The 14153-nt window shown below is 49.8% G+C and overlaps 1 protein-coding gene across 1 annotated transcript; it reads right to left on the bottom strand.

Annotated features, from left to right (window-relative positions):
- Positions 1-2060: 2060 nt before the first annotated feature.
- On the bottom strand, positions 2061-14023 carry kiaa0930. The gene is made up of 10 exons (XM_074697990.1): positions 13576-14023; positions 8151-8299; positions 6588-6692; positions 6411-6488; positions 6223-6324; positions 5156-5296; positions 4863-5051; positions 3143-3302; positions 2408-2563; positions 2061-2248 (listed from the first exon to the last, which is right to left on the bottom strand). Exons 1-10 carry the CDS (start codon positions 13715-13717, stop codon positions 2208-2210), a joined length of 1263 nt encoding a protein of 420 aa, XP_074554091.1. The 5' UTR covers positions 13718-14023; the 3' UTR covers positions 2061-2207.
- Positions 14024-14153: the final 130 nt, after the last annotated feature.

The raw sequence follows: 14153 nt of genomic DNA, 5'->3' as shown, positions 1-14153 counted from the left end.
AAACTGTCTGATAAGTTTATCCTCAAGTTATTTTTATACTTCATCAGGTGTTTGGTTTGTCTCGTTTATTCATTTTAATGAATCCACAGCTCCTGCTTTAAACTCTGCTCCTAAAATATAAACAGCATATCTAACTTTTTTGAGAGAAAACTTCATTTAAGAGTAAAGTTTGAACTAAAAGGAAAAAAACAAATCAGAGAAGTTTTTGTATCTTCAGAGTTTTTGATCGTCTGAGGACGGAGCAGGAAGAAGCTGATCGGTCAATCAATCGATGGTCGATCAAACTTTTACTTTGGAAACTTTTGAAGGACTCGTTCAAACTCTGAAGGGCTGCCCGTGTGTTTGTAGTTTTACTGATGGTCAAACAGATTGTGACGTCTCGTGATGATGACCTCATCTTCCTCAGCCTCAGCTGGTCGTTTGTTAAAACATGAAGGAAAAAGAAAAGAGGAGTTTGAACAAAGACGCAGACGCAGAGTCAGGTTTAAGGCTTCAGGAGCACAGAGCAGGAAAACACCACGAGTCAACAAACATCAACAAACATCTGTGTCCACGCCTGGATCCATCAGAGCGCCACCGTCAGGACGCCGCCCTCAGGACGCCACCGTCTGAAACTTCCTGTTCCCTTTGAGAGCTTCTTCACTTTGTTGGTTTTCAAGTCTCTTCCAGTTTGTGAGTCGCAGGATTTTAACAAAGACGGTAAAAAGTCAAAGCTGGGTTACTGTGAGTTAGTTTTCTTCACGTGTGTGTGTGTGTGTGTGTGTGTGTATAAACTTGTGAAGCTGTGTACAGTACGGTGAACACACAGAGCCGGCTGCTTCCTGCAGGTCTGGTCTGGTGGAGCTGACGTCCCTTTTTCTGCTGAGCTGAGGTTAAAAACCTCTGAGTCTGAAAATAATCTGAGGAGATTAAAGTGGATTATTTAGTGATTTACATCATTCACTCTGATTTTATTCCCCAGGTTTCTCCTGAACACGATTCATTGAACAGGGATGAGTCTGTGTCAGAAAAACCTTAACGAGTCGGACTGGACGAGGCAGCTTTGTCCTTACTCCAACCCTCGAACAAATTAAATCAAACGTTTTATCCTTCCTGAAAACTCCTGACGGAAACGGTTCAATTTTAGATATCATATTTACGTCACGTTTCTCGTTGTGACGATTTTTTCTAGATGTGAAGAAACAAGTGATCAAACCCAAACATTTTAATAAAGTAAAACTTTTTAAAGATCAAATCTGAGCTCGATCAAACTCTGGTGTTGAAACATTTTTCAGATCAAGTCTGAAACAGAAATTTAGAGTTTAGACTTCATCACTAATCTGCTCAGTGCTCATTTAAAAACATCTGTTAGAGTGAACTGTGAAAGTTATAGTTTAATACGTGTGACGTTTTAATAAAGGTTAAATTTGAAAAGTGCAAACTTCATTCTTACTGTAGTTACTAACACGTGGGGACGATGAACTAAAGAATAAAAACAGGATGAATTATTTTCAGCTGAACGTGAAACTGAAACGTGTCAGATCAACGACTCTTTAAAAGCTTCAGGTGTTGATGAAGCTGTAGTTCGCTCTCATCATCAGAGACTCTCAGAGGAGTTTGTAGCGCAGCCTGTGGGCGTGAGGAGAAATTAATCTGTGTTCGTTTATAAAAATACTGTCGTTGTTGTTTTCGTGGTTAATGATCCAGTTTCTGTCCGTGACCGACCCGCCTGTTCAACGCTCACACTGATCCCTCTGGAGTTTCCCTTTGACATCCTCAAACTCCACCAGCTTCACTAACGAGCTGGGCACTAACGAGCTCCACTAACGAGCCGGACACTAACGAGCCGGACACTAACGAGCTGGACACTAACGCTAACGAGTCTTTAAAAGCAGAAACCTTCAGTCAAGGCGTCTCAGTGAGGAAAGCAGCAGATATTTACAGGAAATCAAACATTCGTCACTTCCTCCTCCTCCTCCCTGTCAGCCAATGCCTGTTCACGCTGAGGTCACGTGACCCTGGAGACGACCCGGGTCACAGCGGGGAACTGAAAAGAAGAAGAGGCACTTCCTGAATGGCTGGTTTGTTTGTTTGTTTGTTTGTTTGTTGGTGTCTCCTCTGACTCAGGCGTTTGGTTGTTGTTCTCAGTGTGGACACCGGGGGGCGCTGCTGCTGTGGCCTGATGCAGGAGGCACTTTGTAGAGAGGCTCAGAGGGAGTCCGGCTCTGCTATGTCATCAGGATGGGCTTCTGCCGGACCTCCAGGATGTCTGAGGAGACGAGGAGACACACGAGGACACATCAGAGGAGACATCAGAGGACAGACACACAAAGATCATCTCAGCTCCCTGATCACCTGAAATCCAACTCTGTGTGTGTGTGTGTGTGTGTGTGTGTGTGTGTGTGTGTGTGTGTGTGTGTGGTCTGACCTGCAGTGATGCGGTGCAGCGGCAGCGTGACGTAGGTCAGGTGTGAGTAGAGCAGGAAGTAGTCCTCAGTCCGGTTCAGCTTGAGCCAGGATCCCACCAGGGAGCGCCCGGTCCCCGACAGCGAGCGCGAGCGCAGGTTGGTCGCCGTGTGGAGATCTGCAGCAGAGGAGCAGACGCCACCTCAACATCTGTATGACATCATCATGACATCATCACACGATGACATCACTACTGACATCTTTGCTGACTGTTGTTGATTTTTCTTAGGATCAAACTGTGGATCGTCCAAACACAGATTTTAAAATCATTCATCAACCGTTTGTTTCCAGGTAAAAACAAAAAGTCAGAGAGAAAAACAAAGAAAACTGATTTAAAAAAATCAGATTTTATCTTTTTTTTTGTTCTTAGATAAAAACATTAATTTTCCAGATCTAATACCTTTAATAAAATCTGGTCATTTTTGCAAAAAAAGATGAAAAAAAAAGACCAAAAGTAAAGCCTTAAAAACACTGATGAGCGTTCAGCTCCCCCTGCTGGCTGAACCGTTCACTGCAGCCTCTACAGTATCAACTCCTCTCCTCCTGCTGCTCTGTCTCCTCCTGTCTCCTCCTGCTCCCTCTGGCTGCTCTCTAACCTTCGTCAAAATAGTTTAAAGTCTTTGGAAACCAGCTTTTAGCTCCTCCTGTCAGCTCCTCCTGTCAGCTCCTCCTCTCAGCTCCTCCTCTCAGCTCCTACCTTCGTCGTCCTCCTCCCTGAAGAACTCCTCGCTGTCGTTGGCCGAGTGCGACTTCTTCATCTCAGCGATCCGGTTTCTGGGCACTTTGCGTCGCAGCGACGGGGAGAAGAAGGAGGGCCGGTTCCTCTCCGGGGTTGGAGGAGTGCTGAAGGAGGTCACCTGGAGGAGGAGGAGGAGGAGAACAAACCTCTTCACTCACAGACACATGATGAACAGGAAACAGGAAGTGATGCCACTGAACTACGCGTCTCCACCTTCACTCTGAGCTACGTCCTACAGCTACTCCACCACAGCTCTGAGCTCCAGCTCCTACCGTCCTCCACCTTTACTCAGAGCTACGTCCTACAGCTACTCCACCACAGCTACTCCACCACAGCTCTGAGCTCCAGCTCCTACCGTCCTCCATCTTTACTCAGAGCTACGTCCTACAGCTACTCCACCACAGCTCTAGGCTCCAGCTCCTACCGTCCTCCATCTTTACTCACGTTCCTCCACCCTCTCTGTGCCCAGTGAAAAGCCTGCAGCATCAAACCCAGGAGCAGGTCAGACAGCTTAAAGCCAGCAGAGACAGGACGTCTGCAGGGCGCCTCCTGCAGGGACGCCTCCTGCAGGGACGCCTCCTGCAGGGACGCCTCCTGCAGGGACGCCTCCTGCAGGGACGCCTCCTGCAGCGACGCCTCCTGCAGGGACAGAACCAGTGAGGAAGAAGGTCAGCGCTTTCCAGAGCGTCCATCTCCTTCAGTCAGAGACCGTTCAGTGAGCATCTCTGACTGAAGCTGTGACATTAACCTCCTTACAGGTGTTTGTTTCATTTTCCTGAGTTCAGCATGAATCAGCTGATGTTCTGGTGTTGACCAATCAGAAACAAGTATTTAACTTAGCGAGGTAATGAGCTTCTTAATAAATGTGTAACGATCAGACAGAAACAAACGCCACGAGGACTTCCTGTTTATCAGTTCAGTCTCGGTTTCACTGTAAACAGGAAGTGTGTGTTTGGCTGAGAGTCCTCCTGGTGATGTGGATCAGTAAAACCTGAATCTCTGAGTTTAGAGCATCAGCTGAGGAGGATCTGGGTTTTTACACGGAGCAGGATTCAGAGCGTCAGTGATGCTCGCCACACGCCTGTTCATCCTGACCTGAACCATCAACAGACCACAAACAGGAACCAGGACAGGTCTCAGTCCCCATACTGGATCCAGAGCCTGGAGACCAGATCAGACTGTTGGGGAGGATCTGAAACCACAGACCGGTTTTATAAATTATTTTCTTTCTGTTTCTGGATCTGGAGCTGGGTTTTTATCTTCCTGCTGCAGACGGATAAATCAAAGTGTCGTTTCTGGGCGCCGTCTGTGACAAGTGTGGATCCTGACTGATCAATGATTCATGGAGCCGTCCAGCAGCATCTATTATTGATCATGACCTCATTTCCTGTCTGTGAGCCGAGCTCGGGAGCCGCCGAGCTCCGAGGGCCGCCGAGCTCCAGGAGCCGCCGAGCTCCAGGAGCCGCCGAGCTCAGAGTTTCTCTTCTGCTTCTCCGAAGATAAAAACAGAAGGAAGTGGGAACAGCTTCTGCTTCGTTTCTCTGAAAACTGCTGAAAACTGATGGAAACTGCTGAAAACTGCTGAAAACTGCTGGAAACTGCTGGAAACTCTGGATGTTTGGAGGAGTCAGACACACAGATTAACCCCTTCTTTACCAAACGTGGACCACGTCCTCACCCTCTCGTGCATGGGGGACACCTGGTCCTCCTCGGTCCCACAGGGGGAGGTGTCGCCCGTGGGCACCCTGCTGACGGCCATCTCGGCGTGACCTTTGCCCTGCGGCCCCTTCATCCTGACGAACTCCATGTTGTTGTACTTGTAGAAGCCGAAGGACATGCGCTGAGCCATCTTGGCGGCGACGCTGACCTGTGAGGAAACAGGAAGGAGTCTTCAGGTGTTTCTGATTAAACTCGGCGTCGCTCTGACCCGACCTGCTCGCCGGGCGCAGCTCGCCGGGCGCAGCCTCTTACCCGGTTGTCGTAGACCTTCTTCAGGGCCTCGTAGCGGATGGAGCCCTGGAAGATGACGCCCTGGAAGGTGTTGCTCTTGTCGCTGGCCACCAGCTCCACGCACACCATCTCCCCCTCGCCCACCGTCATGTCGCTGAACACCTGTGGGAAAACACACCTCACACACCTCAGCGTTTCTGACCCAACGGACAAACCTGAAGGTCTCTGCTCGGTGTGGAAACGCGCCCTCGCTCACAGAGCGCCACTGGCTGCTTCAGCTGGCGCCGCCTCGTTTGGCTCGAGCAGTTTTTCCTCCGAGCAGCGAGAAGCAGCTCATTGACTCCCCAGGACAGAAATCTCTATCTGCTGTTTTTCCCAAAGCTTTGGACGGAGGTGTTAGAGCCTGAGTTAGTCAAAGGCACAGAGTCACGCTTCATCACGCCGAGCTCGCTGACTCACACGCCGCCAGGAAAACACGTCAGCCGCTGCAGTCTGAGACCGAGCACGTCATCACTGAAATCTACGTCCGTGCACGGACGCAGCTCTCATCACCTGCTCAGAGCTTTTCTTTAGAGATCAACGTCCGATTATTTCATCCCTGAACTCTTCTCGTTGAAGAGTCAAAGAGTCGACTCATATCATTAAAACTTTAAAGGTATTTTGATGTTAAACAAATAAAAATGCTGGTGATCGGGTCTTAAAGGGTTAAAGGATTCAGAGGACCAGGTACGGAGCCCTGAGGGACTCCAGGATTACAAACACAGGTAGCTCGTACTCGCTCATACCGAAAACTTCTCGTGCTTTAAAGTTTACTCACATTTCTGCTTCGTTAACTCATCGATCGTTCAACGAGCTGGGAGCATCGACTGTAATATACGGACGCAGCCTCTGTGATGTCACACATTTGTTTCAGATGCAGAGTTTTGAGGCCTACGGGGGAAACTGGAAACTCAGACCTCTTATAACTGTTTTTATTTGTTTATTTGATGAACCATGCTGTAAAGGTGAGTTTCTACGGCTGGAGACGAGTCGACCGTGCTGAACGTGTTTCTCATTAACGCTGTTATGACGCCGACGGCGGCAGTTACCTCCTCGAAGTTGTCGATCATGAAGAAGATGTTGGGGTAGCTCATCTTAGACTCCTCCCCCTTGCTGTCCATGGCGTGTTTGCTGGGCGAGGCGAACACTTCCTGTGTGGATAAAGACAAACAGGATCAGGGATTGAGGAGGTCTGGATGGAGTCTGATGAGGAGCAGAGAGGAGGCGGGACTCCTACCTGACATTTCTTCTTGTGGATGTGGATATCTCCTGCGTCTGAGCGCGTGCAGACCGCGCAGGTCACCACGTAGTCCAGCTGGAAGTGAAGGGAGCGTTGAGGTTACTGCAGGTCAAACAGCTGATGGAGCCACAGAGTCACAGAAACCAGCTGACGGTGATTTACGGACTTCCTCACCTTCTGCAGGATCAGGTTCAGGTACACGCTCTCCTCCCAGTCGATGTCGGGGTCTCCCAGGCCCGGCAGCTTCTTGGAGTCCCTCCTGTAGACCTCCACCTCCACCTGAGGAGCAGACACACGCAGTGAGTCCTGAGCCCCGGGTCAGTTCAGGGACCAGGACTCTGGAGACCTCCTGTCAGGTTAGATTAGACGTCAGAGCGCAGAGGAGGCCGCTCCACGTTAGCGCCAACAGAGACCTCGTTACCATGACAACACCAGAGCAAACACAGACAGTTAATCCTGATCATGTCCTAAAAAACGTTAACATGAAGATGAACTGTTCTCATGTTGTCCTCTGTCCACCAGGGGGCGCCAGAGCAGACACAGACTGAGAGATTTTAACAGCAGCTTTAACCAGGACTTGAACTCCTGGATTAACCCCTGACGGTTTCTGCTGATCTGGATCTGATCTGGATCTGAGCTGGATCTGATCTGGATCTCTCCTGGTTTGAACGATGGGTGGAGGATGATTTGAGGAGTGAGCTTCAGTGTTTGTGGAGAAATGAGGAACTGTGCAGACCCAGGACAGGAAGTCCAGACTCTCAGAGTCAGCACTTCATGTTTCATCATTCCTCCTCCAGCACGGAGCAGAAAAACAGGAATTAAAGGAGCAGTCCGTGTTTCTCTCTGACAGCTGAGGAGGATCAGAGCTGGACTGTCAGAGTCCACATCAGTCCCTCCAGGAGCAGGAATCTCCCCTCCACCTCTGCTCACTCCCAGCGTAACCATAGCAACCATTTCTGTGCTCTAATTGGTCGGTGAGTGATATGAACGCTGGCGTGTGTGGACCGTGTGTCTCCCTGCAGACCGCAGGACGTGAACCTTCACAGAGAGGTCTGCGCCACTGAGCGCGAGCAGTAGAGCCACAGAGACACGTTGGAGACACACACACTTTAATCTTTCTAATGCATGTGTGTGTGTGTGTGTGTGTGTGTGTGTGTGTGTGTGTGTGTGTGTGTGTGTGAGCAGACAGAGATGATGGTGATGGAGCTTTTAACTCCACCTGGAAGATGAACAATGACGTGTAACCATGGCAGCCCCTGTGACGGAGAGCGATGTAGGACAAAAGGGAGACTGAGAGTGTGTGTGTGTGTGTGTGTGTGTGTGTGTGTGTGTGTGTGTGTGTGTGTGTGTGTGTGTGTGTGTGTGTGTGTGTGTGTCTAGACGAGTGTTCAGACAGTGTGCTGCACAGAGGGAGCGTCCAGTCTCTGTGGTCAGATGTTTGTTGTCGCAGACGGAGCGCGGCTGATGTTGACGCTCTGTGTTCAGACCTGATCTTTGATCGCTCTCAGTCTGATGAGTGTGTCTGATGATAATCCAGCATTAAAGTGAGATTATCAGCTCTGAACACAGGCTGTTTTCTCAGTATTCATGTTTGGATCAGAGTTTTCCAGGAGAACATAAATCCATCAGCAGCACGTGGACTAAAAGTGTCCCTGACAGCACGCCGTCAGCAGCAGGAACAGAGAAACACCTGCAGGAACACCTGAATCAATCTGCCGTTATCCAATCACTGCTCACCTTTTTCCCTTCCGTGTTCTCGGCGCTGACGTAGGCCAGCTTCCTGCGGACGTAGAACAGCATGTCGTCCTGACGCGGCGCCCACTTCTCCATGAAGTAGGTGGAGAACATCCAGGTCCAGAAGACGATGCGGTCGTCCTTAAAACAGCCTGAAAAACAAACAAACAAACAAACGTGTAAACATGGAAAGGTCCAAATGAGCGCGCTCAGAGCGAGCAGGAAGCTGTTAGGACCCTCCCCCTCTGACTCTGTAGTGGAAACAAACACACTGTGTGCTGGTATCTGATTGAATCTCAGCAGAAACTGGATCAGTGTGATCTGATGTTGGTCTGAGGAAAACCAGGTTCACATCGATCTGCTCAGGCTGTGATTGGATCATAACAACACCTGAGCTGAGGGGCCGTCGCCATGGAAACAGGCTCTTTAAAGGTTTGACTTACAGCGGAAAAACACAGAGTGGACAGACACAACCTGTGCAGGTAGAATATGAACATACGGAAGCCTGTCAGGGCCAAAATACTGTTTGGGGGGGGTCTCAGTGAACACAGAAGCTTTGAGAAAACCTGCGTCCGACACCAAACACTGAACTGGACTCCCTGAGGTGAACATGAGTCCAGTTTGATACCAACAGGTTTCTGTCCTGGACCTCCTGGATTGTGGACTCGGCGCCGTCTCCTCTTTACGGCGTGAACATCCAGCCTGACTCGTTCAGGTCTCTGCGCTCTGCAGCAGCAGCTTCATCAGAGTCCTGATCTATTTTCAGACACGTTTAAAAATACATCAGGTTAGAGCCCAGCATCCCTCACCGTCTGAGCCGCCGCGCTGCATCACCCACAATCCCCCTCTGCAGGAGCCCAGAGGACAACCAGGTTCAGGACCATCACTCTGTGTTCAGGACCATCACTCTGTGTTCAGGACCATCACTCTGTGTTCAGGACCATCCTGTTCAGGACCATCACACCATGTTCAGGACCATCACTCTGTGTTCAGGACCATCCTGTTCAGGACCATCACACCATGTTCAGGACCATCACTCTGTGTTCAGGACCATCACTCTGTGTTCAGGACCATCACCCCGTGTTCAGGACCATCACCCCGTGTTCAGGACCATCACCCCGTGTTCAGGACCATCACCCCGTGTTCAGGACCATCCTGTTCAGGACCATCCGCTCCCTGAGGAACCTTTGAACAAGCTCCAGAGAAACCCAGAACCAGCTCCATGATCCCTACAGCCCCCAACAGAACCACAGAGAAGTCTGCAGGAGGTCTGGACTCCAACCAGGATCCCCAAAGTCTCCTTCAGGACCACTTGGACTCTAACAGGGACCCTCAGTCCTCTAAATGAGAACAGGTCTTCCCATCAGGAGAACCTCCCCAGAACCACCAGGTTTTACTTGTGATGGTGAATCACCCAGACCTCTTTCAGGACCAGTTCCAGTCTTAGAAGAACTCCAGCACTCCATGATGACTAAAACCTCTAACTGGGACTCTTGGGACTTGTAAAGGGACCCTGAAACCCACTTCATAATCCTCAGAACCTCATACAAGGGGCCCAGGAAGGATCACAAGAACTCTGGACCACTAAGGACTCTGAGCCCCTAAACCCACTCCCTGAAGATCAGAATCTCTTCCTGGTCCACTCAGACCCTGTTGAGAGTCCAGGGACCCCCTCCCTGAGGACCAGGACCAGAGACAGCCCTGGATGTGTCAGAGACGGTCTGAAGACTCTGCCTGAGGATGAAACATTTCACACGTCTGTTCTGGGACTGATGATCATGTGACTTCCTGTGTGTCATCCTGTCATGTGGTCAGGCTGAACCAATGGATGAGGGTCCAGGTCATGTGACTGAGCTGGTCTCCTGTCCGTGAAATGCAGCGTGGAGCGATGACAGGCCTCAGGGCGCTCCTCGTGACGCCACGCTCTGATCCTTCAGTCAGGCCCAGACTTCCTGTTCCTCTGCAGACCAGAGTTCAGATGGTCCCCCTAACGTGGACCAGCCCAGGCCGCATTAGTTTCTGTCATGGTGGTTTATAAACCAGGTGGAGGCTCCAACAGGTCCTGGACTCAGGGTCCAGACTCCAGAGAAACATTTACACACACACAGCTACAAACATGCTAACGTTAGCATGTAGCACAAACACATGTGTGTGAGTGTGTGTGTGTGTGTGTGTGTGTGTGTGTGTGTGTGTGTGTGTGTGTGTGTGTGTGTGTGTGTGTGTGTGTGTGTGTGTGTGTGTGTGTGTGTGTGTGTGTGTGTGCTCCTGTGTAAACTGACTCCACGTGACGCTCAGGAAACGCTGAAAGACTCCACATGATGAGAGTGTTTGCACACACACACAGAGTCAGAGTGTGTGAAACACTCAGCAGGTGTGTGTGATCGTTGTGTCTGTCAGAGTGAGTCATGGCGAGATATTTTTACCGTACAGTAACACTCATCATCACGTCACGCGGCGAGTGAGCGACCTGCAGCTCTGAGGCTTCACTCTCACATTAAACTGATGTTAGAGGATTAACACACACACTGCTCTGACTGTGGACCAGTGTGTGTGTGTGTGTGTGTGTGTGAGCTAATTAAACCTGAATCAGTGATGCTCATCGCTGCGTCTCGTCCATAAAGTGAACAGTGTGGCTCCAACATTTATCATTGTTCAGTTGTAGAGCTAAATTCCTCCGTCACAGGAGCAGACATTGTAGCAGTTTGCAGCCAGAGTCTGTGCAGTAGAGACAGTGAGGGATTCTGGGAGAATCTGAGTGGAGCTGGGTGACAAAAATAATAATTATATTATTCTTTTGAGAGTCTAATCACTTCTTGACTCTACCTCCAGACATATTTTACAATCCCTGAAAAAAATACACGAGAACGTCAGCTGTCAATCATCATTAAACGTTACGTAAAACCTCGTTTTAAACCTCTAATAACTAATAAAAACGAAACTTTTCAGAAAAAAGAGGACTTGGATACAAGACAGCCAAATGATATCTTCAAATCACCACAACAATCAGACGTGAGAAACATTTCTACCAGGTGGATTAATTTTTTAAAGTTTGACCACAGCCCATCTGGAATGACTGGGGAGATGGATTTTTTAACCTATACTGCAGCCAGCCACCAGGGGGAGCAGTTTCTATGGAGACCTCACTTCGAGCTGAGCAAGATGACGTCCATTTTTTTTACAGTATATGGTTTGACCGCGGTGACGCCTCATTTTGACCCTCAGGGTCAGAGATATTAACGACAGGGTCACAGACTGAGACGGTCTGATCCACAGGACCCAGAGATCAGAGCAGCATCACCATTACTGATCAGAACCAGAACCAACAGCAGAACCTGCACAATGCACAGAACCCAGAGAACAATGCTTTAATAAAGTCCTGAGTCACTGTTGATGCTGTCTGATCTGACTCACAGTCAGCAGCCTGGAGAGCACCAACCAAGGACACACACACACACACACACCAGCAGCTCTGAGCACACCAACACACCAACACACACCAGCAGCAGCAGCAGCGTGGAAACAGGTGAGCAGGTCTGACTCAAAGAGCTGGACTCAGTGTTCACAGAGGATCTGAGGATCTGAGGATCAGAGGATCTGAGGATCTGAGGATCTGAGGATCAGAGGATCTGAGGATCCAGCAGATGGAGATCTGGGATCAACTCTCTGACACACACAGCTCTGGGTTTTTCACCTCACAACAGAAACTTAAACATCAGATCACTGAATCAGGAAGTGAATAAACTGTTGTCATCAGATACAGAAAAAGCTCCTCACGTGTAAATCAGGGAAACTTCAGAGACGTCGATGAATTTTATCTGTAAATGAGGAACCAGAGGACGAGCTGCAGACTGGTCTCTGTCCTCTCAACGGGAATAAATAGAAACAGTTTCACTGACAGGTACAAAAACACACAGGACGCGTCATTCAGCATCATAAAGATTAGTCCAGTTCATTATTTTAACAACCTGTTCCTCAAAGGTTGTTGGTTTTAATCCCGTCACACTTTCTCTGCTCCACAGAGAGCGACCTCTACAGGTAAAACCTGAGAATCAAAAACTGAAGCTTCTCCCAAAGGTTTTCAGTTTCAGATAAAACTGTTTGTGTGTGAATCAAACTGCAGCAGAGAAGTTTTTCTTTCTGACAAATCTTTAAGACGATCGTAGATTAAATCTGAAGATCATGTTTAGACGTTAAAAACCAGAGAAGTGATGAATGTCAGGGATCAGACCCTCACAGACAGTGAAGCGTGTTTCTGCAGGAGACTTCCTAACTCACACACACTCACACACACACACACACTCACACACACACTCTCCCTCCTCGTCCTCTGCAGCTGAAGCGTCTGATAAACAGCATCTGTGATGAAGTCATGAGTCGGGGACAGAGCGCCATTGATTTCTCCATCAGGACAAAACCAGACACAGGAACACGCAGCCAGGCTCCCTGCTGAGACCTGACCCAGTCTGATCCTGTCTGCATGCTGCACAGGTAACACACACACACACACACACAGGTAACACACACTCACAGGTAACACACACAGGTAACACACACAGGTAACACACACACACACACACACACACAGGTAACACACACACAGGTAACACACACAGGTAACACACACACAGGTAACACACACTCACAGGTAACACACACTCACAGGTAACACACACTCACAGGTAACACACACTCACAGGTAACACACACAGGTAACACACACAGGTAACACACACACACACAGGTAACACACACATAGGTAACACACAGGTAACACACACAGGTAACACACACACAGGTAACACACACACACACACAGGTAACACACACATAGGTAACACACAGGTAACACACACAGGTAACACACACAGGTAACACACACACAGGTAACACACACACACACACAGTGGTCAGGGGGAGGTGGGCTTTAACTCAGGACACACACGTTGAGCACGGTTTGTGTCTCTCCTCTCTGGTCTCAGTGGACCTCTAAAGTCTGGACCCCCTGAGGCGGACTCAGGAGAGTCTGGAGATAATCCAGATTTGAGGAAGACAAACAGAGTAATCTCAGAAACCAAACAAACAAACAAACAAACAAACAAGAGGAAAGTTCTGGTCCAATCACAGACAGGGTCAACACAAAGTGGGTCTGAGTGTCTGCTCCAGGCTCCCATACCGCTCTGTGATTGGTCAACAGTAGTTGCTCCAGTTGCTGAGTTGCAGCGTGTTGCTGTGTTGCCCTCACCCACAGATTAATTGACCTGAGCCGGTTTAAAGGTTAGGGACCTCAGCAGACCAGGACCCTGAGAGTCCTGAGTGTTTGGGTCTGACAGCCTGCTGTGTGTGTGTGTGAATCACCATAATCCGGATCAAAGCAGACCTGGTGGACTGTGAGGCCCCCCCTGAATAAAGAAGAGCCTGATCCGCTCACCCAGCCCGCTCAGCTCCTGCCGCAGGTTCAGGCGGTTCCTCTCGTCGGCGATGGCCTTCAGCATCTGCTGCAGGGACCCGTCCAGCTCTGCGTCCTCCTCCGCGGGCCCGACAGCCTTACACAAACCGGGGAAGGACGCCATCTCCGGGCTGGGATCATGACAGTCCGGGCTCACAGCTACCGACGGCCCCGGCTCACGGCAGCTAGCAGGCGGCTAAAGGAGGCGGGAGCGGGGACACCTGGACTTAATCCCGGGGAGGAGGCTCCGAGGGCGGCGCTGCGGAGCTCCGAGGGCCGGTGCCGGGCTCTGCTGGGCTGTGGGGCCGGAGACAGGGGCAGGTAGCTCGGGGTGCTGAGCGGGACTCTGGTCCTCTGTTGTGCAGATCAGCTGGAAACACCCCTCGCACTTCCTGTAACAACACGAGGCTCTTAAAGGGACAGAGCACCTGGTGTTCCGACCGTTTCTGCACCCGGGTCATCCGGCGCCGGGTCCTGAAGATCCAGCGTCAGAGACACTTCCTGTTTGGGTCATTTTACCCTTTAAATTCAGTTAGTTTAGATTATACAGAGACACTTCC

The sequence above is a fragment of the Halichoeres trimaculatus genome, unplaced genomic scaffold (assembly GCF_033239565.1).
Source record: "Halichoeres trimaculatus isolate MK-OKI-2021-1 unplaced genomic scaffold, fHalTri1.1 fHalTri1_scaffold_21, whole genome shotgun sequence".
Classification (NCBI taxonomy): Eukaryota; Metazoa; Chordata; class Actinopteri; order Labriformes; family Labridae; genus Halichoeres; species Halichoeres trimaculatus.
The sequence above is the reverse complement of the archived record's forward strand: the minus strand, read 5'-3'. Positions and strand labels throughout refer to the sequence as shown.